Source organism: Bipolaris victoriae (genome assembly GCF_000527765.1).
Source record: "Bipolaris victoriae FI3 unplaced genomic scaffold scaffold_34, whole genome shotgun sequence".
Taxonomy (NCBI): domain Eukaryota; kingdom Fungi; phylum Ascomycota; class Dothideomycetes; order Pleosporales; family Pleosporaceae; genus Bipolaris; species Bipolaris victoriae.
Genome location: NW_014575358.1, coordinates 208,934 through 232,985, shown reverse-complemented (window position 1 = coordinate 232,985; position 24,052 = coordinate 208,934). Strand labels below are relative to the sequence as shown.

At 51.7% G+C, this 24,052-nt stretch overlaps 8 protein-coding genes across 8 annotated transcripts; 3 read left to right on the top strand and 5 right to left on the bottom strand.

Annotated features, from left to right (window-relative positions):
- Positions 1-520: 520 nt before the first annotated feature.
- COCVIDRAFT_96837 (hypothetical protein) lies at positions 521-4,345 on the top strand (the record flags this gene model as incomplete). Its single annotated transcript, XM_014702067.1, has 3 exons — positions 521-736; positions 810-4,061; positions 4,229-4,345. The coding sequence occupies 3 exons, from the start codon at positions 521-523 to the stop codon at positions 4,343-4,345; spliced, it is 3,585 nt and encodes a 1,194-aa protein (XP_014557553.1).
- A 364-nt stretch (positions 4,346-4,709) lies between these two features.
- COCVIDRAFT_96914 (hypothetical protein) lies at positions 4,710-9,125 on the bottom strand (the record flags this gene model as incomplete). Its single annotated transcript, XM_014702066.1, has 6 exons — positions 4,710-6,156; positions 6,205-6,704; positions 7,082-7,757; positions 7,808-8,591; positions 8,641-8,898; positions 9,002-9,125. 6 exons carry the CDS (start codon positions 9,123-9,125, stop codon positions 4,710-4,712), a joined length of 3,789 nt encoding a protein of 1,262 aa, XP_014557552.1.
- A 248-nt stretch (positions 9,126-9,373) lies between these two features.
- On the bottom strand, positions 9,374-9,910 carry COCVIDRAFT_25906 (hypothetical protein; the record flags this gene model as incomplete). Its single annotated transcript, XM_014701997.1, has 1 exon — positions 9,374-9,910. One exon carries the CDS (start codon positions 9,908-9,910, stop codon positions 9,374-9,376), a length of 537 nt encoding a protein of 178 aa, XP_014557483.1.
- Positions 9,911-12,019: 2,109 nt separating this feature from the next.
- Positions 12,020-14,873, top strand: COCVIDRAFT_96957 (hypothetical protein; the record flags this gene model as incomplete). The annotated part of the gene is made up of 4 exons (XM_014702065.1): positions 12,020-12,055; positions 12,137-12,205; positions 12,441-12,697; positions 12,743-14,873. 4 exons carry the CDS (start codon positions 12,020-12,022, stop codon positions 14,871-14,873), a joined length of 2,493 nt encoding a protein of 830 aa, XP_014557551.1.
- Positions 14,874-15,392: 519 nt separating this feature from the next.
- COCVIDRAFT_97020 (hypothetical protein) lies at positions 15,393-15,850 on the bottom strand (the record flags this gene model as incomplete). The annotated part of the gene is made up of 3 exons (XM_014702064.1): positions 15,393-15,538; positions 15,604-15,675; positions 15,784-15,850. Coding segments are annotated over 3 exons (285 nt in total), but the record flags the coding sequence as incomplete, so codon positions are not given.
- A 1,942-nt stretch (positions 15,851-17,792) lies between these two features.
- On the top strand, positions 17,793-19,901 carry COCVIDRAFT_96958 (hypothetical protein; the record flags this gene model as incomplete). Its single annotated transcript, XM_014702063.1, has 5 exons — positions 17,793-17,849; positions 17,904-18,032; positions 18,088-18,400; positions 18,492-19,002; positions 19,061-19,901. The coding sequence occupies 5 exons, from the start codon at positions 17,793-17,795 to the stop codon at positions 19,899-19,901; spliced, it is 1,851 nt and encodes a 616-aa protein (XP_014557549.1).
- Positions 19,902-20,103: 202 nt separating this feature from the next.
- COCVIDRAFT_37043 (hypothetical protein) lies at positions 20,104-21,891 on the bottom strand (the record flags this gene model as incomplete). The annotated part of the gene is made up of 4 exons (XM_014702062.1): positions 20,104-20,390; positions 20,482-20,973; positions 21,110-21,483; positions 21,605-21,891. 4 exons carry the CDS (start codon positions 21,889-21,891, stop codon positions 20,104-20,106), a joined length of 1,440 nt encoding a protein of 479 aa, XP_014557548.1.
- A 1,248-nt stretch (positions 21,892-23,139) lies between these two features.
- On the bottom strand, positions 23,140-23,961 carry COCVIDRAFT_96916 (hypothetical protein; the record flags this gene model as incomplete). The annotated part of the gene is made up of 1 exon (XM_014702061.1): positions 23,140-23,961. One exon carries the CDS (start codon positions 23,959-23,961, stop codon positions 23,140-23,142), a length of 822 nt encoding a protein of 273 aa, XP_014557547.1.
- Between the last annotated feature and the right edge of the window lie 91 nt (positions 23,962-24,052).

Sequence of the window (24,052 nt, the reverse complement as noted above, 5' to 3'; positions counted from 1 at the left end):
CGAGGGCGGAAGGAAGGAAGTAGTCGAGGACGTGTCACAGATGGAACATGTTGATAGAAAAGATGCCAGTCGGTAAGGTGTATAGGCATGGAGGAAGGATAGGCTACAGCGACTAGTTGCAGCAGAACAGCTCGTGATGCTGGGGCAGAGGCACCGTCGACCTGCTAGCGGGCTATGACGCGCCGCCGCCAAGCCCATTCCGCCCCGCCGCCCCGCCATCTGCCAGGTTGCCGCACCGTCACAGGTGCCCAAAGCATGCCACTGCAGTGAAGAATAGGCGCGCGCCTGTGTGAAACAAAAGCATGAACAGAGTGAGCGAGAGTGAGAGAGATCAAGAAAGAAAGAAAGATAGAATGCATAGGCAGTCTCCGGGCTACCTTCAAGTCTAGAGCGTCTGTCATGTCATAGTCGCCGGTGCCTCTCAACTGCACTTTGTCGCCCGTACCATCCTTGCCCGGCTTGCCCAGAGCAAACGCGTCGCGTCTCGCGCCCACAACCGCCAAATCCACACTCGGTATACATGGCCGTGCAGCTGAAAGCCTGGCTTGCGGATACCTTTGAGTGGCAGCTGGTACTAGGAAATCATTGGCTGCACGAGAGACACGAGAAGAAGAAATTAGGCGTCAAGCCTGAGCGGGACAGGGCCTGGGAGGGTCTCTATCACGACAACGGCTCCTGCTTAGACATTGCAAACTACATCCACCCCGAAGTCGACAGCCCATTGCACGTCCTCCAGGTGCGTGTCACGTGCCTTTCGCTATGCATCCTCATCCTCCCCTCCGCATCTCACCTAATTAATCTGCTCTTAGACCCAGCCCTGGACTCTGACTGACGGCCGATGCCGCGTAGTCGCCCATCTCACGCCCGACTGCGCTCAGGACTTTACTATCCGGTACCCCGCGTATTCCTGTTTAGCTCCCGGTAGCACTATTGCCGTACGTAGGTATACAATCAGATACACCTCGTACGGGCCCCCACGCTCAAGGTTCCATTTCTTGCTTCATCAAATTGACTGGCTAGGCGAATGCTGCCAGACGATTTGCGACTTACACAGCAGAGAATTGCCGCCTGTATATTGCGAGAGTGCAGTTGTTACGGCACAGAAACAGGTGGACGATACCCGCACGCGTGAAGACCGTCGATGCCTGTCGCGTAGTGAAGCGCAAGTGGACGACATCATGGCTGATACTATGGATGAGAGTCACGATGTGCCAGACAGCACTACCAGTCCGGTCTCTCAGATGCCCTATACACAGGCAGCCTTTGGGACTCAAATACAGCATCCAATTCGAATGCGCGCCGACGAACCCCAGGTTCTCGGCGTAACCAGGCTCGAGCCAGTGATGGCAGGAAATACACAACGAATCGAGATTCGGCAAGGCGCAGACGACACGATGCAGGAAAGATTGCTCGGCTTACTTGGTAGAGTGTCAAATCAGGCTCAACGTAACACAAATGCATCATCTCAGCCGCGATTCGTACAGGGCGCATTTGGTCGGAAGAAAAGTGCCGATAAAGCAGCAGAGTCGTCCTTAGAGCCAGCAATCGAATCATCAAACCAGGGTGCACACGGCTCTACAACAGAAAGCAAAGATGCCCAAGACCCGCCTGCTCTTCCCAAACGTAGGGAAAATTCCAACAAAGCGGCTTCACTCTCCATGTCCAAGGATAGAGAACCCACAAAGTCTGCTCCGGCGGTAGGTGAGAAGGACGCCCATATTGATTCCGAGGAGAATACTGCTACAGCTCCCGAATGCTCTTGGATGAAAGGCTTCATTTTCGATAGCGAGACTCTCAAGGTATCCTCACTGCAACAACAGTGCTTAGCGAAAGACGCGAGCTGGTTGAAGCCTCAGCCCGGTTGCCCGCCTTTCCAGGACGGAAATATGCCGCAGTCAATCCTCCAAACACTTCATAGGATTGCAGATGAGCGAGCGAGCATTCAAGATGACGGAAACAGCAACGCCGAATCTGACATTGACCCTTCACCTGATAGTGTACCGGTAGGAACCAACCTCTCTGCAGAATCGGTACCCCAGACCACTCAGGATGATGATGACTCGAGTGCCGAGATTTCTTCCTGGTCACAAAGTCCAGAGCAACCGCCGAAGCCGGCGAACCGTCACCTGGACCTGCCTCCAGATTCCAGTGCTGATAGCCAGATGCCAGGCATGGAGTCGCCCTCTAAGACACAGTCTAGTCCATTGAATAAACGATCACGACATCCTGAAGTTATTGATATCTCTGATGACAAGTCCACTCAGCCCCAGTCTTCGCCGCCAGTTGCTCAGAATCCCGCGGACTCTGACGACGACATGGAAATGGAGGAATCTGTACCACAAGCATTAGGTGATGACATTGCAGAGAATGATAGCCCGTCGAATAGTATTCCCGACGTTCTCAGTCCTAAACCAAACCGATCGCAATCTATCGTTCAGGTTAGGGAAACACCATATGGCAAAGGTAAAACGGCGCAGCTTTTGCAACACGCCCCAACTAGTAAACCCATTTCAACGCAAGCGCAAAACTCCAGCGGTGAGAGTAAAGATACGTCTTCCACCTCCATCATCCAGAGTACTTACGACATGCCCGACGCTGCAAGCTCTGTTGAGATCGTGCCAAGTCGCACGGATAAGGCGAAAACCCCGCTAAAACAACAAGCCAGAGACCCACAAGAGCGAGAGGAGATGCATGGTCGAGTGGCTAAACATGCGATTAATCGTAGCCCTCGAGATGTGCAGATGCATGATGGGGCTCTGGTTACGGAAGCGACAGCTAGTATGGCTGGTATTGAAGGGAACCGCCGAATTTCAGAAGACTTGCTTGTCAAAGAGGAATCCACCTCCATTCAAAATATGACCTTAGAGTCTGTGAAATCGCCACAAAAGGAACCCCATTCTGAACTCCCATTAAACACACCTCAGCCCACATCAGGATCAACCAAACGTAAGCTCCAAGTGTCACCAGCAAAGAGTAATCGAAGACATACAAAGCGAAGGGGGATCAAGATCGTCGGCTTTGGAGACAACTCGCCTGTTACAGTTGATCCAGTTACCATGTTGCATGATGAGCGTGAAGAGTTCCTCCGCAGATTTCGAGAAAATAGAAATTCGAGCACAGGTTTCGAGAGTCGGTCTGAAACTACAAGAACTATTGCGGCGGAACATGGCGCCGATGCTATGGATCTGGATAACGCGGATAGACCCTACAACGGAATGAGATCTATTAGTAGATCACCCCGACACCAGAGCCTGTATGCCGACCCAAGTCCCGTGCCTGTACATCGGACTGGGTCTACTCAGTCACAGCGGTTCTATGAAGAAGCTCAGTCGAGAGAAGAAGTGCAGATCTCACCAGCGAACAAGTACCCGACTCAGAGCAAACAGCCTCGAGGCGCTTCTATTCTATCTGACCAATACAGCCATGTGACAGTCTTTGACTCCTTCAAAGCTGCATATCCCGAATACAAGGGCGATACAAAGCACTTCCACAACCAATGCAAGCAAATCTACATATTAGATTTGGAAGACAAGATGGTGCCAAAATGGCAATGGGACGACTTCATCATCCGCAACAGAACAGACTACCGCGACTACGCCATGGATTGTCTCGACCGAGGAGAAAACGCCGAACCCTACCACCGTTTCTACAAAGACTGCATCCGCGACACTCTATACCGCAAAGGCATCGTCGAAGGCAGAATGACACTGGAGAAAGCGTTTGAAGAAGCCGGCATCACACTCGAAGATTTAGACACCCTAACCAGCCCACCAAGAAAACAATTACCAACACGAAAATCACTTCCCAGCTCTTTCAGCCAGATCAGAAAACCTCGTCAGGATCATATTACTAGTTCGCACGCTCGACCCCGTCAATCCCTCCCATCAAGCTCCCACGCGCACCCCTCTGCATCAAAACATGCCCGCCCACAAGCACAAACAAGGCTTGCTCGTGAAATCAGTCCTCCCAATCGACCAGAAGCCTCTGAATCTACTGGTGACCCCTACCGCGACTACATTCACGGTCTCCAACGTATGACTTCTTGGACCGGTAGTAATAAGGTGAGTCTTTTTCTCAAACCCTCCTTTTGCTCTTATCCTATCCTTCCCTCTTTCCTATTCCTATCAAAAAAATCACCATCCTCGCCCCCTATTTCTGTCACCCAAGCCCATACCAATCGAGAAAATAGGACTGAAAAATGACGTTTTTTTTTGTTTGGGCACACCAGGTCAATCCGAATAAATCTTGGCCTAGGAATCTAGACTGCAGACCGAGTATCGAGCACGCGCCGAAACGCAAGGTGGATGTTTTGTTGTGGAGTGATGTTTTGAGTAAGGAAAAGTGATAAAGTTGCATTTGTCGATTGTAGATATTTGCATGTGAAGAAGTTCTTTGGGTATTTTTTTTTCTCTGCTTTGGAATGGATCTGGGAGAGTTGAGAAAGAGAGAGGGCGTGCGTAGGATACCCCGAACAGCACTTTTTTTTATTCAACTTGTTGAAAGAGAGAGAATGAAAGTTGATAGAAAAAAAAAAGAACACTGATATATGTATGTACTTGTGTTACACGAAAACCCATGAAACCCGCAGTCATCTCATTTCCTCCATCCCTCATAAGCTCCCCACCTAGTCCAAAAAAAACGCCAATTATCCCTTTCCATTCCCTTAGCTATACATATGAAAAAAAAACGCCCACACCACACTCCCACCTCTATAACCCCCCAATCCCCAAGCCCAACCTCTGATCCGACTTGCGCGCCTCCTTCCACTTCCTCACACCCTGCACGACGGTAACCGCTATGGTAACAACAAGCAAAATGGCGTTAAACGCCGCCATCATATAAAATGGGGATCCAGGGCCCGTACTATCGAACAACGCACCCCCGGCTTTCGTAAGGAGTAAAATGCCAAAGCCACCAAGGAGACTATATGTTCCTGCAATGGATCCTTTGATGTGGTTATGTGAGGAAGATTGCGGTGCGATGCCTGCCACCGAGGCCCTGCGAGAATGCTCAGGGAGCAAAGAGGCAGTTTCGTCTACAGGAGTGATTGGTCGGCTATGCGGCGGGGTAGCGCCGGCAGAAGGGTGATTCGTAGTTCCATGCATACTAGCAGTTCGAGACGGCGAGCGCAGGTGTGACGAAGAAGAAGGGGCCTCATCATTGTTGATGCCGCGGCCAAGGAGAGCAAGCGAACAGACTATTGCGCCGATTTGGCTGATGCCGAGCAAGGCTACGATGAAGAAGATGGCGCCGGTGCCGTCGCTGCTCTTGTAGTCTGGGCTTGTAAGTGAGCCGAAGGCGGAGTAGCCTGCTATACCCGCCACGGCTGAGACTATGAGTGGGATGTTGTAGCGTGGGAAGCGGCCGCAGAGGAAGCCGAAGATGGGGGCGGAGAGGAGGGCGATGAGTTGGCTTATTCCTGTTAGCATGGCGGCGAGTTTGTAGGCTTCTGGGCATGCGACTTTGATGTCAGAAGGGATGTTGGAGTCGACTTTGCAGCGGCCGGTTGCGAGGAAGTAGTGGTTTGTGAAGAGGGGGATGAAGAGGGAGATAGCGACAGAGGAGGCGCGCGCAACGAAGCCTCCTACGTAGCCGAGTCCGATGTTGGGGGAGGTGAAGCCGAGACGGACGCTTTCGAAGAAGAGACGGGGGTATGATAGTACGACGTCGCGTGTGAGGTGGGAGTCGACATCTTTGTAGTCGCCCATGTGGGTGAGGCGTTTCCAGCCTTTTCCTTCTTCACCGGGAAGTTCGCGCAGGCCGAAGAAGCAGCCCAGGGCTACGAGCAGTGCGATTGCGCCAACGACATAGAAAGAATCTGCGACTGCTTGGGCGGGTCCCTCGCCGGCATTTTGGAACTTCGTTGGTAATGGAAGAAACACGAGGAGCGCAACCAATGCGCCACATCCTGTGAATGTGCCGACCAAGCCAGCGATTTGCGATGTAGATGCGCTGGTATCTCTATTCGCTGGCTGCGACTGCGTATAGTCCTCTGGAGAGCTTGACCGGAAGCGCGCAGGCGTAATAGTAAGTTCAGACGATATCGAGGCAACCGTCGCATGCGTTCTACCACGGTCTAGGTTTGGTGACCGCGGATCGGGTTTAACATCTCTGACGATAGTCATAGTAGGCAAGATCGCAGTAACCATAGTCGCGCTATACGAACATCAGCCTACATCCACCCGTTGACATTGCCAAACTCACGTCGCAGTCCCACCCAGACTAAACAGAATTCTCGCAAGCAGCAACTCGGGATACACATTCTTGGCCTGCACAAGCACCCAGAGCGCAACACCAACAATGCTATACCCGAGTACCGCAACGCTCCTCACGCCCACTCTGTCGCTCAGCAAGCCCCACGCTGGACATGCCACCAGCGCAACCAGCTCGTCTGCAAAGCCCAGCGTACCGACCGCATCGCCAACATTATGCGACTGGCCAATGCGCTGGGTAATAACAAAGGATATGGAACTGTTCAGGAAGACGAGGAAGCTGATGCTGAAGAGCGCGACGCCGAAGAGATAGGATGCGATTTGGGTTCGCGTGGCTGTGAACTGGAGACCAAACATGATTGGGCGATTTACCGCTCGCGAAGAGCTGGTTGGACTATCGTAGGCGCATTGAGGTGTGTCGTTCGCGTCGGGCGTGGTGAGATTATGTCGTCGCGCTGCCGGTCCTCGGTCCGATGCGGTCATGGCAAATAGCTGACGACATGTGGCTGGCGCGAGGCTGGTGCACATCACGTGAGTCAAGGCATGGCTTCGACATAGTGCTCATCGACGCTTATGAGGGAAAATGCAGATATCACATAGTAAATTCTGTGCTAGGTATTATGATAGAAAAAAATATTTGTGTGAATGAACAATCTCCAAGAGTGATCCCAAGTCAACCCAAACGCCAAATCCACCCTAGCAAGTCGCACAACGAGAGCTTACTGGATGCGATGACCATCATACACGGAGGCTTTTTGTTGGAGTATAAATACGCTTGATAAATGCTGCAGGGTAAGTACTAGTACCCCAAAGAGTTGCAAAGCACCGCCAATCATGCAAAAGACGCTCTATACCTTGCTCCAACCGACAGGCTGGCCACGTCCCTGGTCTGCTCCCCAGTACTGCTTACTGTCAGGGAAGTCACCGTTCTCAACTCCTTCTCTAAACATATCGCGGGCTTTCTTCACTCGCTCAACGTTGCGGGGCTTGAGGTCGAATTTGAAAGGGATTGGCTTTGCAATCAGCAAGATGGAGAAGTCGAGTGTAGGATCTTCTGGCTTCTTCGTAATGTCACCCCATTCCATGGGTTTGTAAGTGGGGTTGATAGATTTGGACTTCTTTGGTGCCGCATCACTGGCAGATTCAGATCCAGGATATGTGAATTTGGCAAGGATTTTCTCCTCCATGGTAGCCTCTTTGTTGTTGATTCCAGCGTTTAGTTCTTCGTTTGATATGGAGGCCTTCTCGTTCAAGCCATACACTTGCTCTTTCTTGGTCTCACCCGCAGAGGCTGGAACAGCGGAGTCTTCTGAGCATTTCTTGATGTCAAACAACCATGCAACCGAGCCGATGCCGATGAGCATGTCCTCGTCAGCCACTGTCTGGCCAGTGCATGTTCGTCTCCCGTAGCCAAATTGTGTTGAGTTAATGATAGTAGGGTACTGTGTCAAAGGTTCCTGGTAGGTCGGATACTCCGGCTTCACCCATCGAAGAGGGTTGAAGACCTCAGGGTCTGGATATAGGTCAGGTTCGCGGGAAATGGCCCTGTGGTATTGTTAGAGCAATTCAGGTTTGATAAACGAGTGGAGAATCACCATTCTAGAGGATGTATAGTACTGCCTTTGGGAATATGGTAACCATTATACTCGTCATCCTGAGTCAGGTAGTGGGGGATACCGGTAGGGACAGGTGGGCGCCAGCGCAGGCATTCGCGGATGACAGCCCGAAGAAAAGGAAGGTTGGGTCGGTCTTCGGAGCGGGGTGGTCGGTCACCACAGACGCGGTCAAGTTCCTCGTGTAGCATAGGCAGATATTGTGGGTAATGGACCATTGCCAAACAGAACGTCTGCATAGGAGCAGCAATAGTGAGAGCTCCTGCGATTCCGTGCATGCCGACAGCATACGCACCCTCTGTATCAGATTTGAAGCCCCACTTGCTGCGAGTATCTAGGAATGTCTTCATCCAAGATGGTGCTGCTTGTCCTGACTTAAGATCCTCGACAACCTGTGCCTGCATGGTCTGGAACCATGTGCGCTCGGTGAGTGCACGTCGTCTTTCCCATGCCTTGGGCGGTGAGAGCCAATCAGGTAGTGCCATCAAGAAGGGAAGTTTGTTGCTCAGAGATCCTGTGGGAGAGACGCCGATAAGAAGCTCACGTGCGCGTTGTTTCAGCTCGTCACTGCCTTCGCTGTGGCCCCAAGCAAGTCGACAGGTGACACGAGAGATGTAAGATTCCATAATGTGGTTGTATTGATCGGGTTCATCCAGCAGCTCGGCCATCATACGCTTCGATTCGAGCTCGGGGTATCGGTGGAAGGATGCCTTTTCCGACTCGCGCATAATGATGTTCGCAAACTTTCTTTGGCGTGTATGGCCGTCTGCAAAAGGTCAGGACAGTACTACGATAGCTTTCAAGTGTTCATTTACCATTTCTGCTAAGCAACGGAAGATATTGCGCACTCGAACGGTTGTCGTCTATCAAAGATGGGATGTGTGGCCTGTCAGAGTAGATGGCTGCCTTTTTGGACAACAAGTCTTTTGCAATCTGATCCGTCGATACCCAGACGTGGTTGTGCCCGGCTAGATTGCATTGGTAGATTGGACCATACTGCTTGCCCCAGTCGGAAAACTTGATGTATCCATTTTTGTCTGGGACGTCAGGTACAGAGCCGATGATTGGATAGCCTAGTCAACACGAGTTAGCCTGGGCATGTACTGCTTCACCATATGAAAGAAGAGCTCAGTGATGATCCAGGAATGGGTTCTGTGTACGAAGTCATTGTCTTACCCTTTGGACCCGGCAGTGGCTTGAGGCCTGTAGGTATTCTATTACGGCGAGATGAGTCCCAAAATTTGTACAGTGCATATGCACTCAGCGAAGCAAGCGCTAATAGGAGGGTATGGAATCCCATGCTGGCAAGCTGTATGCGAACAAAAGGGTACGCTGCCAGGTGGGAGGACTACCTGAATATGAGGTCACAAAAGACGTCCGGGCTTATACAGGGAATGTGGGTGCATGGGGTACTACATATAGAATCGGCGGAACATGTAGTGACCTTTCCACAGCAGAGAACAGTCAGCTTGCTGGCGTCAATCTTCCCTGACGGGGCAGGGAGTTTCAAAATCAAGATGCCCCTGCACAGCCGCAGGGTGCTGCGTGTCAGAGCCGAGACGGTGCATCGGGGCCTTGGACGTGCTCAAGGGCTTTGATTGCAACCGGTGCCTCCGCTTGTTCGACGACCTCACTGGTGTGCAAAGACGGGCGGTTTCCTGGCTGGGCTGAATCGTGGACATGCATCTCTGGCGTGGTACTGGCCAGAAAGCCTCTTGGTCCCCATGCAGTTAGACGTTCAAGAAGCAAGCTGATAAAGAATCGCCGCAGGAAAGCGCCACAGCGATCACTGATGTTGTTGTGCTTCACACTTGCAGTATCGCCGGTGCTGGGCGCGCGAACCGATGCGCTACCATGGACACGAGAGGACGGCGGGGTAGCCGAAAACGATTGGAAGGGGATCAACGCAAGTCCGAGGTAATTTACGAACCCTCGATAATTCCTATCGGAGTCGTCGTACATCATCAGCACTGGGGAATTGCGTGCATGGGCAGCACCATGAACATCGACCTGCATCTGCCTCACCGTCCAAGAACCGGCACTGTGCTGCAGGTCGGTGCATGCTGATTTCAGAGGCGTGCCCATGCTCCCAGCCCAGGAGTGCCAGAGCTTCAAAAGGACGAATGTTGCGGGTAGTAGTTGCAGTCGCACATCAAAAAGATGGTCGATGCTGGTGGTGTGTGGTTGGCGTGTGGAGTGCAAGGGGCTAATCTATTCTAGGCATGACTGCCACAAAGGCGCAGTGATCGGCCGGCAGGCGTAACGCCGATGGCCCGCTTAGTAGACGTCCATCCCTGCCTGCATCGCCTACTCCCATCATAGGGCCCCCAGTTGACTGAGGAGAGCCGACGTCGCATGTCCGACGCTTGTATGCCCATTCAACATTATTATCGCCGTCCCTCAGCCTTTCTTCGAAATATGGAGAGTCGACACGTATCTGCTGTGGCGTCATCCCACCCAGCTCCGGACCCTGACCCTGCTGCAGCCAAATCACCCATCTGCAGCGAAACAAGCCCTTGGCCGCTTCTCTATCGGCAACTATCTACCCTACCACGCCGACATCAATTCTGACGGACATGGGGACCCCCCGAGTCATCATATCTGCCACTCCCAGCCGTGAAACTGTACTTGTTACTTTTCCTGTGTTGCCTTGTTTCCTCTGGTAATGACCCAGGCGGCCCATTTCCCCAGCCAGAAAAAAAACACGACTTTCCCGTCAGTGGCATCCATTGTGGGTCAGCTGGTGGATTGTTGATCCTCTGCCATAATCAACATGAAGCCCCCGTATCCGATCAGCTGCTTATTGCTTTGCATCATTTACGCAATAGCGGCCTTCACTGTGTATATTAGCTGTTCGGCTGAAGGCACCTCGGGGCATGGGCAACTCCGTTTGGCCGTCATCGAGCGAGGACACCAATACATCGCAATCACATAAAAAGTAAGGCCGGGATGACCTGCCACTTGCGTCACCGTGCTCAAGTCAAACCTACTGTTCGACTTCAGCTGACGACACGGGAGCTAATAGACACCTTTTCCAAATTTATGCCTCAAATTTAGAGATTACTAGGCTGTGTAGGCTTAATAAGGTATTTGGGCTCAACAGCACGGCTCAAGAACGTTATCGCACGGATAAGACAGGCATGAATTGAGGCTAAAGCAGAAAGACTGCGCGTTGACGGATAAACTGTGTCTACGGTTCTCATTTACCAGAATCTTGTTATCGATTATTTGTTGAACGGGATCGACCCAAGGGTACTCTAATGCGTATACAGGATGCACTGGTTGCACAGAGCCTATCTAGAATTAGGCTCATTTACTACCTGGAGCCCTAAAATAACGTTTCTGGGACGTCTTCCCGAAGCCCTAGTTCTGAATGAGGCGACGAACCTGATTAGCCGTTTTGTTCAACAGGAAGCGTGTAGTAGGGTACTCTACGACGAAAATAGTCACATGTGTAGTAAGACTGATGCAGGCGTTTGGTCTTTCATCTTGAACCATCTTACTTACACAGGATCTCGCTATTTCGGGATACTTCCTGGAGCCTCTAAGAAATTTCTATTCTTGTGGCGATTTCCGATGGTCCGTCCTTCTGTTGTGCGACTGCATCCACTCTGACTTTATCTAGGCTGTGACACTGCATCTTAGGCCAGGCCCATTTCTGATTTTCGGCATGGAGTAGTGGACCGCCTGGGCGCGCTCATCGACCTACCAGTCTCACCAGGAGGCCACAACCGCATCGCCCCCAACTCGATGACTTAGATTATAGCGCAACAATTGAAGCATATGCGCAACGATGCTATCCTGAGCTCAGATAGGTTGCAGTCGGAATAGGCTGAATAGTCGGCGCTGAAGCGCTCGCTGGTCTTTGTAGTAGTACATCTTGCGCAGCGCTCCAATTATTGACTTGAAAAGTCAAGAAAGTGCACTGCCCATCCTTGCATACTTATCACGCTGTGTGAGCAAGTATGCACTCTCGATGTGGGTATTTGTTTTCGGGATCTACCGGCATGAGTATCTAGTGTCTCTCGTAGGGCTTCAAGGATGCGAAGATTTGCTAGGATCTATTTACGGGACGATCCAATGAACAGGGGCACAGTGGGCTCATAACCTAGACGAAGACACTCAACCATATCGCAGATTCATCACTGATATCGAACACTAATATTTTGTGAAGGGTCGACTCTCAACATGGTGATGGAAATGTGGGCGTCAGCGTCAAGCATCCTTCGTGTGCGTACTAGAGACACAAACGGGTGAAAGCGGGGCCAGACCTAGACCCCACTGATGGCGTTGATGCTCGTCACCGCCTAGGCTTCACGAATTCACACACCAGGTACTCAAAACCAGCAAATTTGCGAGATCGGGCACCCCAATCTGCATGTTTTTGAAATGCGCTGCTGAGCGCGTCTTCTGACAATACCTACTCCAATGTTGAATGTCGCCGTGTCCCCCGAAACAGCGCTCGGCGACGCATATCGTCCACTTTCTGTATGTTTTCAACATTGACTCGAGCCTAGCCCACATACCGCATGTACACTATCCCCACATCCTTCCCATATCCAAAGCTTTTGGTCCGAGTCGCCGATACCTGGAACCCTGCTAATCCGCCTTGAAGCTCCAATCACTCCCAAGTGAACTCCTCCAGCTCATTCTTGCCTACCTCGATACGCCCACGCTCAGGGACGTTGCCCTTGTCTCTCAAACGCTCCACCAACATGCGACCGATATCCTGTGGCAGAATATATGTCTGTCCGACCAGTGGACGCTACACAAAAAGGAACAGACCGACCAAATCTGGTGTGACAGAGGGCGCGGAGAACCCGACGACCATGATGACACACCAATTATCCAGAAGTTGTATATACTGGCAACGTAAGTAAGATCGGAGGAACACGACTAGTCCGCTGACACTTGTAGCAATCCTGCCATCGCATCCAAAGTCCAAGTTGTTACCCATCGCTGCTATCTGCCTACCCCGAACATCTTCAGCGAACTTCCGCGAATGCGATTTGACGCCGACAACCTCTCTCAGGACGAACGACTACATATCCTCCTCAAACTAGCCTTACGAAACTTGGTCAACGTACATACCCTACGAATAATATACGGGCATTGGAAGCTCACAAATGCGCTCGTTGCAGGCTTTCTTGACGAAAATCGTCCACGCAATGTACCGCTTCGCAAGCTCTGGCTAGAATGTTGTTGTTTTGAAAAAGACGCGCTGTACTGGCTTCTACCACACAAGACAACTGGTCTGGAAAGCATCCGGCTACGTAGGCTTGGAAACGAAATGTTTGATTCGACACAAAGGCAACGCTTGAAGTTAATGGAATTCAAACTCTCAAGAGGTGGCCAACGAGATTTTCCAATTCACAACGGGGCTGGCGGGTTCACTAGAACTACGGTCTATCTCACCGAAGAAGGACTGCCTACTCGAGGAATTCAGCCATCAACAGAAGATTTCATCAGAAAGGGAAAGGCTTTCGATGCAGTCATGTGGGAAGAGCTTCCGGAAATTAGAGAATACGTCGATGCAAATCCAGTGGAATTTGCACCTACAACATTTGGCCCGATTGCGCCTGATGTGAGACCTCCCTTAGAGTGGCTGATCGCATGTTCTGCATCTACTCTCACAAGTCTGAATTTGGACTGGGTACATTGGCGCCGTCGAGAAGAAAGCTCCAGCTATCCTGTCAATTCTGGGCATTTTCTGTATGCGCTTAGCAAGATGCGATTTCCACAACTCCGCGCGTTCCAAGTCCGGAATGCAGTTTTACCACTCACAAAGCTTCCCGATAACATCTACCTTCTGGAGGACACCTTTCTTGACTTCCTCGAGGCACACCCCAAGATCCTGTGTCTTGGTTGGCCAATAGACAAGGTCTATGGCCATACCAAGCCATCTGTTGATGTCCAGGCTCGATCGCAGAGGCTAGTTGCACACATGGCTACAATGCTGACGGATCTCCGGATGGACGCACAACATGTGGGACACTGCGAGCCAGTGACAGACGAATCTGGGACAATTGAAGGAGCCCAAGAGCGGACGCGTCGAAGAAGGTTCATCGCAGAGTTTGCTCCGCACATGCGCAAAGTAAAGCAGATCAAGATAGAAGGCGGGATCCCACGAGACGAGAAGCGCGAGTTGATCCGAGCCCTCCACTGGTGTCTGCTCAAAAAGATTGTTATGATAGGCGGATCATTTCCCGCAGGAAACACATGGGGTGCAAGAGGCTACTCGCTCAAAGCCCTCGACCCAGGCCAAGACGGCTCCGACGTCTTCTACGCTCTTGAGAACGAAGATCTAGACGGCATGCTCGCCGCCTATCGCCGCGGCTTCCATAGACCCCTAGACTTCACCTTTGAGCCCAACTACGGCTGGCCACCACAAGCCCCTCTCCTCCACACCATAGCCCTGCACCACGCTTCCACCATTGAAGAACTCAAAATCTGCGGCTACAACGGCTGCCCCATCCTCTCCCACCCAACCCCCATCGCCAACCCCCTCCTCACCGGCCTCCGTTCCTTCGACAACCTCAAACAACTCGTCCTTTCTTTCTGGCTCCTCACCTGGCACGAAGATTCCTACCGCGACGCGGAAATCATTCAGTCGTGGCTCGACACCCGGTCTCCATCTTCCACCGCACTCACAGTCGTCACGCCCCCAGCGTCACCTACTACAGATCAGCCCGTCGACCCAGGCCACTTCCCAAACTTCGGCTACCACCGTGCTGCGCCGCGTCCCCAGGAGTTTAATCGCTGGGCCGTGGCGCTCAAGACAAAGTTCTCGCCCTCGGCGCTGGCGTATCGTGTTGCGAGAGATATAGGACCGTATTTGAGTCCATTGGCTAAAGAGAGGAAGGGCGGTGTTAGAGTTAGAGCGAGTTTCTGTCTAGGGGCGCATGAGGAAAGGAGAAGTGCAAGTGATATTTTTGATTTGGACATTAGGGTTGGCGTTGGGGATCAGGTGCTCGAGTTTGTGGGGCCGAGAGAGGAAGGTGAGACGGGGAGGTGGTGGAAGAAACTTGAGGAACGGCGGTGGTTTTGATGTGTGCTAGGTGAGAGTACATGTGCATTGTTGTTGTTCAAATTTCTGGCTGTTGTCTGTTAGTGGCATGTTCTGATTAGTACATGCTATGCGCATCATATAGCTGTTTCCGAGACAGTCTGATTTAAGTCTGCGAGATGGGTAAATAGGTCAGGGTTGGCGGTCAAAAGCGGCGTTTTTGTATATTTCCAATCACTCAACAAACGACATGGCGTCAGCAGGTTCTGGCACTGCAGTTGGCTTGATTCATGCTTTCATTTCAAGACTTCATTCCGAGAGAACATGATGAAAATTTTCCGTAGTTGTGCCTCCAGAGCTATACGCTCAAACGGTCATGGCCATCCTCATTCGTCATGTAGGATGGACAAGCAACCGGGAGAGGGATGACAGAACGCCCCATGCCGAGCAATACCATTTGCTTGTAGAAGAACCCCGCTTTACGATCATGCACCCGTTCCGAATGGCCTTCCATCGCGCCTCTACTCCTCCGCACTTGACCCGCTCATAGTGTCGATTCGTTTACGAGGAGTTGACGGTGGGGCCCTTGGCGCCCTTGGGGGTACCGGTTTGGAATCCGTTGCTGAACTTGCGGTTGACGGTCTTGAGGTATCGCATGCGGCCGGTACCGGTGGTCTTCCTTCGCTTGGCCTTCTCGCCCCAGTTGACTGTCCTGTGTTAATTGCTTGTCTGGTTCGGTGTGTGCGCGCGTTTGCACTCTAGGTAAACGTACACTTGCGGGTCTTAGCAGCAGGGTAGCCGCATGAGGCGCAGGTGTGCTTCTGGATGTGAAGGGATCGGCGACCTGTAGATTTCCCGTCAGTCCCTGTGGCCGATGTCTTTCCTCTCTCTCAACAGCTCCAATCCAAGCAACTGTATGTCCAGTGCTATCGTCCAGGGAGGAATTACGTACCGCAACGCCTGCAGAGCGTGTGCGTCTTGTTGTGGCGCTTTCCGAAACTGGAGGTACCCTTCGCTATATCATAGTCAGTCTCCAAGCTTGAGGTCGAACGGGCATGTGGGAGCGCAGCGTACTCATTTTGGCTGGGGACTGTTGAAAATATTTGTCAGTAATTGGGCAGTAGCAACAAATTGGCAGAAGAACATACCTTGTGACGCTGTTGTTAGTATCGGAGGGTGGTGTTGTCGCGAATTGTCGTGCGCTTTGGAGAAGTCTCGGGTAGCGAATTTCGAACATTGTGTGAGACTAGTCAATTTTGGCTTAGCGCGATTCACGCCAGAGCGCAACCAGCGAACAGCCTAAGGACTCACGTCAACATCATCACGCAACGGCCATCGACATTGAAAAAATACCAACAATTTTCGTTGCATCGCGCTCAAATCACCCACAGCTGCTAAATTCATGTATGGTCGAACTCTGTTCCAGCCAAGGCGGCACCACTCGCACCTACTTTGGGAAGATGAGAGGATAGCATACATGCTGATGACATCCTCCACATAATGTGCACAGATCGAATCAATTAATCGAGCATCACAGTAGTGCTGGCTTGAGTGTTGATGCTAGAGTACCAAGCATATTTTGCAAGGTTGAGGCTGTGGAGAGTACTAATCTACAACCACTAGTCTACACTTGCCGTACTACATCAAGGACCCTGTCTCAGCTCTACTTTTCGAACATGCCATCTTTGACTCGTATTGGGCATATTGGACAGATGATCTCGCTTGGACTAGCAATCTGTAGACTCTTGGACTGACCTGCAAGACGACATGGCAAACAGACGCACGTGGGTAGACTTGATTGGATCAGGGCTTCATTCACGATGTGAAGAGCTGAATAGGAAATTATGAAACGCATACCAAGAAGGCAGACTTGTGTTGCGCCTTGGACGCGTGGACTATCATCTGCGGAAGCCAGATGGGAATCGCCCCAAGACCCCCACACGGGATTCCAGGCTACCCAATCCACCTTCGACTTCAGGAGGACTCGCGACAATCCTTGCACGTGTCTTGTCCGCAGGGTGATGCATGAATAGCATTTGCTCACAAGACCCTTGAGATTCGGTGTTACTGGTTGATGATATCTGATCCAGATCGCTGTCTGTACGCGGCTCAGTACTAGGTATGTGACATTTGTGCACAAAAACCATACTATCTCAACGTCTGCAAGACCCGCAGACGTGAGGCGGCCACCAATATGCTCCTTCAACCAAGCAGTCAAGCACAAGCCAGGACGGCTGGAGAGCACGGCAGATCGTGACTCAGCACACCGGAAGCTGCTTACTCCCACGTGAAAGGCTTGAATTTCGGTGCCCATTCCGCCCCAAGGGCTTACGCACTTGTCATCCCAGGATGAAAACCACCACAACATCCCAATACAATGGTTTGTGGCACCGCGGATATGTCACGCCATCCCACGGGCACATAACTCAATTGCCCCCCTCAAACAGTACACGGGCTGAACGAGACACGAGGCGTGCCGTCATGTCAAGACTGGCATGGGTGTCGTTCTGAAGGGTTGCGTGTGCAGCCAATCAGGCGCCAAAACGTGAGCTCGTGCTTGTCCCTGTGGTGCAACTCCGAAATGCCTCCCACCCAGCATTCACAGCTAAGCTCTATCGCCCGGCTTCTACTGTCATTCTGGCTTGGCCCCCTCGGTCTTCTCTACCAATTGGTGTCCAGCAGGATGGTATTTTGGACGTCTGGTCCAACCTGGTCTCGCCTCCTCGGCATGGACCTTGCGTTCGTAATGCCAAATCGTCCCTGCAGTGGCATGTTGGAGCATGCTATATTGACTCGCTTGCGATTCCATGGGACATCTGATCGCTGAATACCACCGGCTTACTTCCATATACTGCGAGGCAGCCAACCTGATCTATTCTTTGTCGTCGCGTCCAATCTTATGAGTGCTCTTTGGTTTTGAAGGTCAATTTTCTTCCAGAGCACTCACCTTGACTGCCAGTCATGCCGTCTTTCGGACGTACTGGAAATGCGGCGTACCGAGATGTCCCTGGCGTCTATGTGAGTACTGATCTACACAACCTGATACCACGGCCTTACTAATGGGGCTACCAGACTCACATTGCAGACCCTAATGAGCGCCGGCGCATGGCCCTCGCTGAGGTGGATAAAGCACCCTTCGGATGGTATCATGTGCGCCTAGCTGTGGTCACTGGCATAGGCTTCTTCACAGATGCTTACAGCGTACGTCTAACAATGAACCCGACCATACGGACATGGGGCTAACGACTATCTCCAGTTGTTCGCAATCAATCTCACAGTCATATTGCTAGGCATTGTGTATTGGCAAGATGCAGACAACCGTGGTGTCATGCCTCACAATGCCGATACAGCCATCAAAGTTGCCACATCCGCCGGCGCAATCTTTGGACAGTGCGTCTTTGGATACTTGGGCGATTATCTTGGACGAAAAAGAATGTACGGTGTCGAGCTCATGATCATCATCGCAACGACCCTTGCGCAATCGCTTTGTGGAGAATCTGCTACCCTGTCAATTGTCGGTGTTCTTATCTTCTATCGCGTAATCATGGGAATTGGTGTGGGCGGTGACTGTAAGTGTGATTTCCAGTCTGTTTTACAGCTCTAGAATTTCTGGTTGGAATCAGCTATGTAAGTTCGTAGAGACGCTAACAATCGCTCTAGATCCACTCAGCGCTGTCATTACAGCTGAATTCGCCAGTACACGCTACCGAGGAGGCATCATAGCCGCCGTCTTTGCAATGCAAGGCCTCGGGCAGTTGGCTTCGGCACTGGTAACACTCATAGTGGTTGTGATTTACAAAGACCATCTAGTCGTAGCAACAGGGGTTGGCGAATGCGTAGGAGAATGTGCAATGCACGTAGACAAGATGTGGCGCATCATCATTGCATTCGGCGGCATTCCCGGCTGGTTCGCATTATACTACCGACTGACAGTTCCCGAGACACCAAGATACACATTCGATGTGCTGTACGATGTCGAAAAGGCCTCCGTCGACGCGAGAAAGTACCGCTATGGCAAGCAAGGAAACGAAGTCGATCCCGTAACCCAGGCCCAGGCACGCAGCGAAATGGCCAAGTACAAGACCCCGCGACCTTCTTTGGGAGAACTATTCCGCTTCTTCTCACAAAAGCGTCAAGCTATCCGGATCTTTGGAACCTCAATGTCTTGGTTGTACGGCTCCCTCAGCCCCACCCCCATCCCAACACCTCACCAACTAACCACTCTCTAGTTTCCTCGATCTCGCATTTTACGGCCTAGGCTTCAGTTCCGCCTCTCTCATGGCCATTATGGGCTTTGAGCAAGGCGACAACCTCTACATGTACCTCCGCAACACCGCCACCGGCCAAATCGTGCTCATCTGCGCCGGCGCGCTCCCCGGCTACTGGCTCACCGTCTTCACCGTCGACAAACTTGGCCGCAAACCCATCCAAATCACCGGTTTCGCCATCTTAACAGTCATATTCTGCGTCCTGGGTTTTGCATGGCAACATCTTACAAAGAAGCACTTGCTAGCGCTCTACGTCCTCGCTCAGTTCTTCTTTAACTTTGGTCCAAACGCCACTACATTTATCACCCCCGCGGAAATCTTTCCGACACGAGTACGCAGTACGGCGCATGGATTCAGCGCGGGCATGGGAAAGCTAGGAGCGGTATTTGCGCAGATATTTTTTGCGCCCATGATTAAAAGGGGTGCCACGCATGATAACCCCACACCTTGGATCCACGGCGTCATGCAGATTTTCGCTCTCTTCATGTTCCTTGGTATGCTGACGAGCTTTTTTGTTCCTGAATCTAAACGTGCGAGGTTGGAGGAGCTGGCGGGCGAGAAGGATGATGTGTATGAGTTACAGGCGAGTTTGTGGCGGAGAGGCGGTGTTGCGGGGGCTACGGGCGTTGCCAGTGGAGGCGATGCGGAACACGCGCTGGGCAACTCGACAGTTGTGGTTGCGAGGGGGAGTGGAAGTATGTGGAGTACAGATAAGGGGTCTGAGAGTGGGGGGAGGGAAGGCGAGGGAGAGAAGGGGTGGTGGCGGCATAAGCATAGTGAAGGATATGGGTATGCTGTTTGAAGCCTCCTGTAAAATATGTATTATCCCCGAGTTTGAATTTTTTTACTTTTCTGATTCCCTATTCCTGCGCCTTTACCCATGTTTTCCATCATTTTGAACCCAGTATATGCAGATACCCAAATATGTAAGAAGTAGAAACCACGGAAACTTTTACCTCCCACAAAAAACCCACGTGACAAATCCCATTCACCATACCTGACCCTTATACTTTCCACCCTTTCTTCTGCTTCCTAACGGTCATAGCCCACAAAACAGCCAAAGTCACCGTTCCCAGTAAAAGGAAAATCCCACTCCACAACTGCACACCGATGAAGTCTGTCCGACCATTCTCCTTCTTAAGCAGCATACTCGCAATAGGGGGGCCAATAAGCGTAGCGACGCTGCTCGCACTCCACGACATACCGAGGCGGGTACCCAAGCGGGACATATCCGTCGTGATACTAGCGAACGCCGCCGCCGGTAAAGTGACGAGACCTGCCGAAAAGAAGCCTGTTGTGACGATCAGCAACTGAATTCTCTTCTTCCCAAAAAAGAAAACGAGGCAGAAAAGAAGAAGGGGAAAGAAAGCAGGGAAACATACCCCACAAAACACTAAAAGCCCTAAAACTCTTCTCATCCTCAATCGACAACCAGCTCAGGGCCAAAATCCCACTGCACGTCGAACACAGCGCCCACGTAAGTATAGGACCCATATACTGCGCCAGAAACCCGACAGCCAGTCTGCCAAAGAAACTGCCGGCGATAGCAATGACAAGCATGTACAAGGCAGCCTTCTCGTCCGTGCCGAGGCGCTCACGGGCATACGTAGGGATGTAAAAGTACGGGATGTTGTAGCCGAGGAAGGCGGTGAAGGAGGCGAGGGTGAACATGAGGAAGAGGCTATCGTGGAGGGCTGATTTATCGAAGAGGGCGCGGCGCTTGCGCGGTTTGTTGAGCCAGGCGGAGCCCGAGAGGAGGCAGGGGATGCAGAGGAGGGCTGTGACGAGGGCGACGAAGCCGAGGGAGCGGATGGCCCAGGCGAAGGAGACGCGGTGGACTAGGTTGTTGAACATTATTATGTAGATGATTGCTCCTTTTTTGGTGTAAACATGTCAGTTTGATTTTCTTCCTTCTTTCTCTCTGTTGTGTGTATGTGTGAGAGACTTCTGTGCGTTTTCGTTTTTTTTTTCGAAGGGACAAAATAAGAGTGGATTAGGGGGAAACCTTACCGACGGCAATCCCACTCATGACGATTCCCAGTGCAACGTTTCGCCTCTTGTCGAACCATACGCCTACCAGGGCTAAACTGGGGATGTACAGTAGGCCGGCGCCCAAGCCCATGCATATACCCTGGCTGAGGAAGACTTGCCAGTACTTGGTTGATAGACTCAGCATCATGACGCCGAATACGACGAGGAGGTTGCCGACGAAGAGCATGGAGCGGAAGTATCCCATGTCAAAGAGTGGGCCGGAGAGGACGCCGACGAGAATTAGGAGACAGGCTTGAGTTGTGCCGATCCATGATATGGAGGAGGCTGAGGAGGAGGAGAGAAGCGAAGTGCGGTAGTAGGATTGGAATGCGCCGTATGTTAAAGTGAAACCCCTGTAAAATAGATCATATTGGTAAGTATTCAAGTTCATGTTTGTGTATGATGTTTCGAAACATGTTGCTTGGCATATTTGGGGTAAGTCACGGGTGATGCTCGGGATGGAGACGGACGCACCAGATGTTCATGTAAATCAAGAAGCCGCCTAGGACTTTGAGCCAGGCGTGGAGTCCACCATCAGGAGCTGGTGGCAGACCGGATTCGGCAGTGAGTGTTGAGCGTGCATCTAATTGCGCTTCTTTGTCTGGTGTCATGCTAGTGCTTCCTGTTACGTCTTGTTCGTCATGTTGCTCGACTACCTCTTCGCTGTGCTGTTCAGATGAGGTACAGCTGTATTCGTCTTGCGAGACAGCCTTGTCATCGATGATGGGCTCCTTATTCCCGACTATCGAATGCGACGTCATCTGGATGTTTTCGCAGCCTTTCCTTCTCCTTTTCGCTTTTGCCTTCTACCTTGATGAAGCCTTTGAAATGGGATCTTTCCAGCAACTGCGGGGGTGTTTCGAGTTTGTCGAAGGAAATATCCCGACTCAAGTCATTCCAAGCTATAGCAGGCGACCTGGACTAGAGCCAATATTTAAACACAAACTCTCTCTTGATAAAACGAAGCCTGTGAGGACACCGGTGTACAGGAATGGAAATCGAGCTCGGAACAAAAAGAGAGAGAGAGTAGTCCGGCATGCGGAATAACATCATATGCGGAATAAACACACCATACGCGGAAATGGGTCCGTTGTATAAAGTGACCCACAAATGTTCTAGCGTATGCGTATGTGCTCGTCATCCTTGGGAATAGCCAAGCCTCTTCTTCTTTGGCTGCGTTGGCATGTCTGTGTGCGGGACGAACGGCAGCTGCCGAGGTCGGAGTAATGCAGTGACTGGATCCTACACGTGACATATAGCAGAGTAATGAAAGGCATTTGACAAGCTCCTTGTACAGGTCAGCAAACATCTATCATTGGTTCATTGATGTCAGCCGCCATTGCGTGTTACGGCACTACTATAGGCAACTATAAGGGCCGATTATTAGCAATTCAAGCTAAAGTTTGTGCCAATTGGAATGGGTAAAAGAGCTGCATACAAGTCCAGATCATTCCATCGCCGCACCAGCATGTAACAATAACTCCTTATCGCGACCCGGCAACATGGGCTGAGTCGGTGTCCCGAATGACCGGTGTATATCATTATTGAACGTTTGTGGATATCCGCTCGGTCTGAGCTAGGTTTGATCATTGATATAGCGGAAAGCATCCGGGTTTAAGTGTCAAACACCGTATGCTGTGAATGGAATCCCATTTACATCTTATGGCGTACTAGTGTTTTCTCATGATTGCTGATCGCTGCCTCTACAACTTAAAGAGAAGAGCTCCGAGCTTGGCGATATACAAGTAGTGAACCGCGAAGAGACAATGAAACGTCCGAGTAGAGAAATCAGCTTTCAATTGATATATCCGCCAAGTGTTTGAGAAATCGACAATCGCAGTTCGTCCGGCAGTCTGGAAAGTATAGCCCGCAAGAAATGTAACACAACCGCGCCGGTGCTGTCCAAGCTGCTTAGCTGGGTCCGTTCGCGGGATCGAAGTTCTGTCCAAGTTGCTCCTTGGGCGCTCCTGCACCAACTTAAGAAAACCATCACCACTGTATTTCGAAGCTCAAGCAGCTGGCTTTGCGAACTTGGCTTTCCTGGCCTCTGCTGCGGCCCGGTCCTTCTCACTCATCCAGTTGTTGCCCCCTCCACCGCTACTCTTATTCTCGCTACGACGATCATCCCGGCCATCCCTGTTCCGGTTATCCCGACGTCCTCCCCGGCCTCCAGTACGTCCAGATTCGCGGCGCTTGTTGCTAGCAGCATCATCGCCACCTTCGCGTCCACGCTTCTGGCGGCGCTCTGGAAGAGCCTCATCAAGACCCTTGGGTGGCCCAACCTCTCCAAATTTCTTAGCCCTTTCCAACTTCTTAAGCCCTTCATCATCTTCGAACTTTGTGCCGAACTTGAGGGCGCGCTTCTTGCGCTTCTCAATCTCTTCGTCAAGGTTCGTTGCGGCAAGGCCTCTTGAGTAGTCAGGAGCGGGCTCTTCCTTCTTCTCCTCTGGCTCCGTCTTCGCGGCTCCGTCCACGGCGCCTTCAGCTGGGGCGTCTACAGTCAGGTCGTCGGTTTTGGCGGGATCGATATCGGCTACTTGGTTCGGTACTGCTTGCGGGTTCGGTGGCTGGCCCTCACCTCCGGCCTTTTCGACTGTCTCTTTGTTGGAAGTGACGGCCTCAGCAGGCGCTGCTGTCGCAGGCGCTGCAGCAGTTTCGTCGTCATCCCAGTCGATCTCATCCTCTGCGCCGGCAGCAGGCTTCGCGCTGGCCTTCTCATCGTCTTTTTGTAAGCGCTCGACCATCTCGGCCTTCTTGCCAGTGTGAGGTAGCTTGCGCTCTTTGAGGAGCGCTGAAAGCTCGTCGTTCTTCATCTTCGCGTATTCCGTCATGGTTGCGCGAGGATTGGGCTGTGTAGGTAACGTAGTAGGCTTGACGCGACGCGAACAGGGACGCGTAAAGGGGAGGCGACGAAGCTTCTCA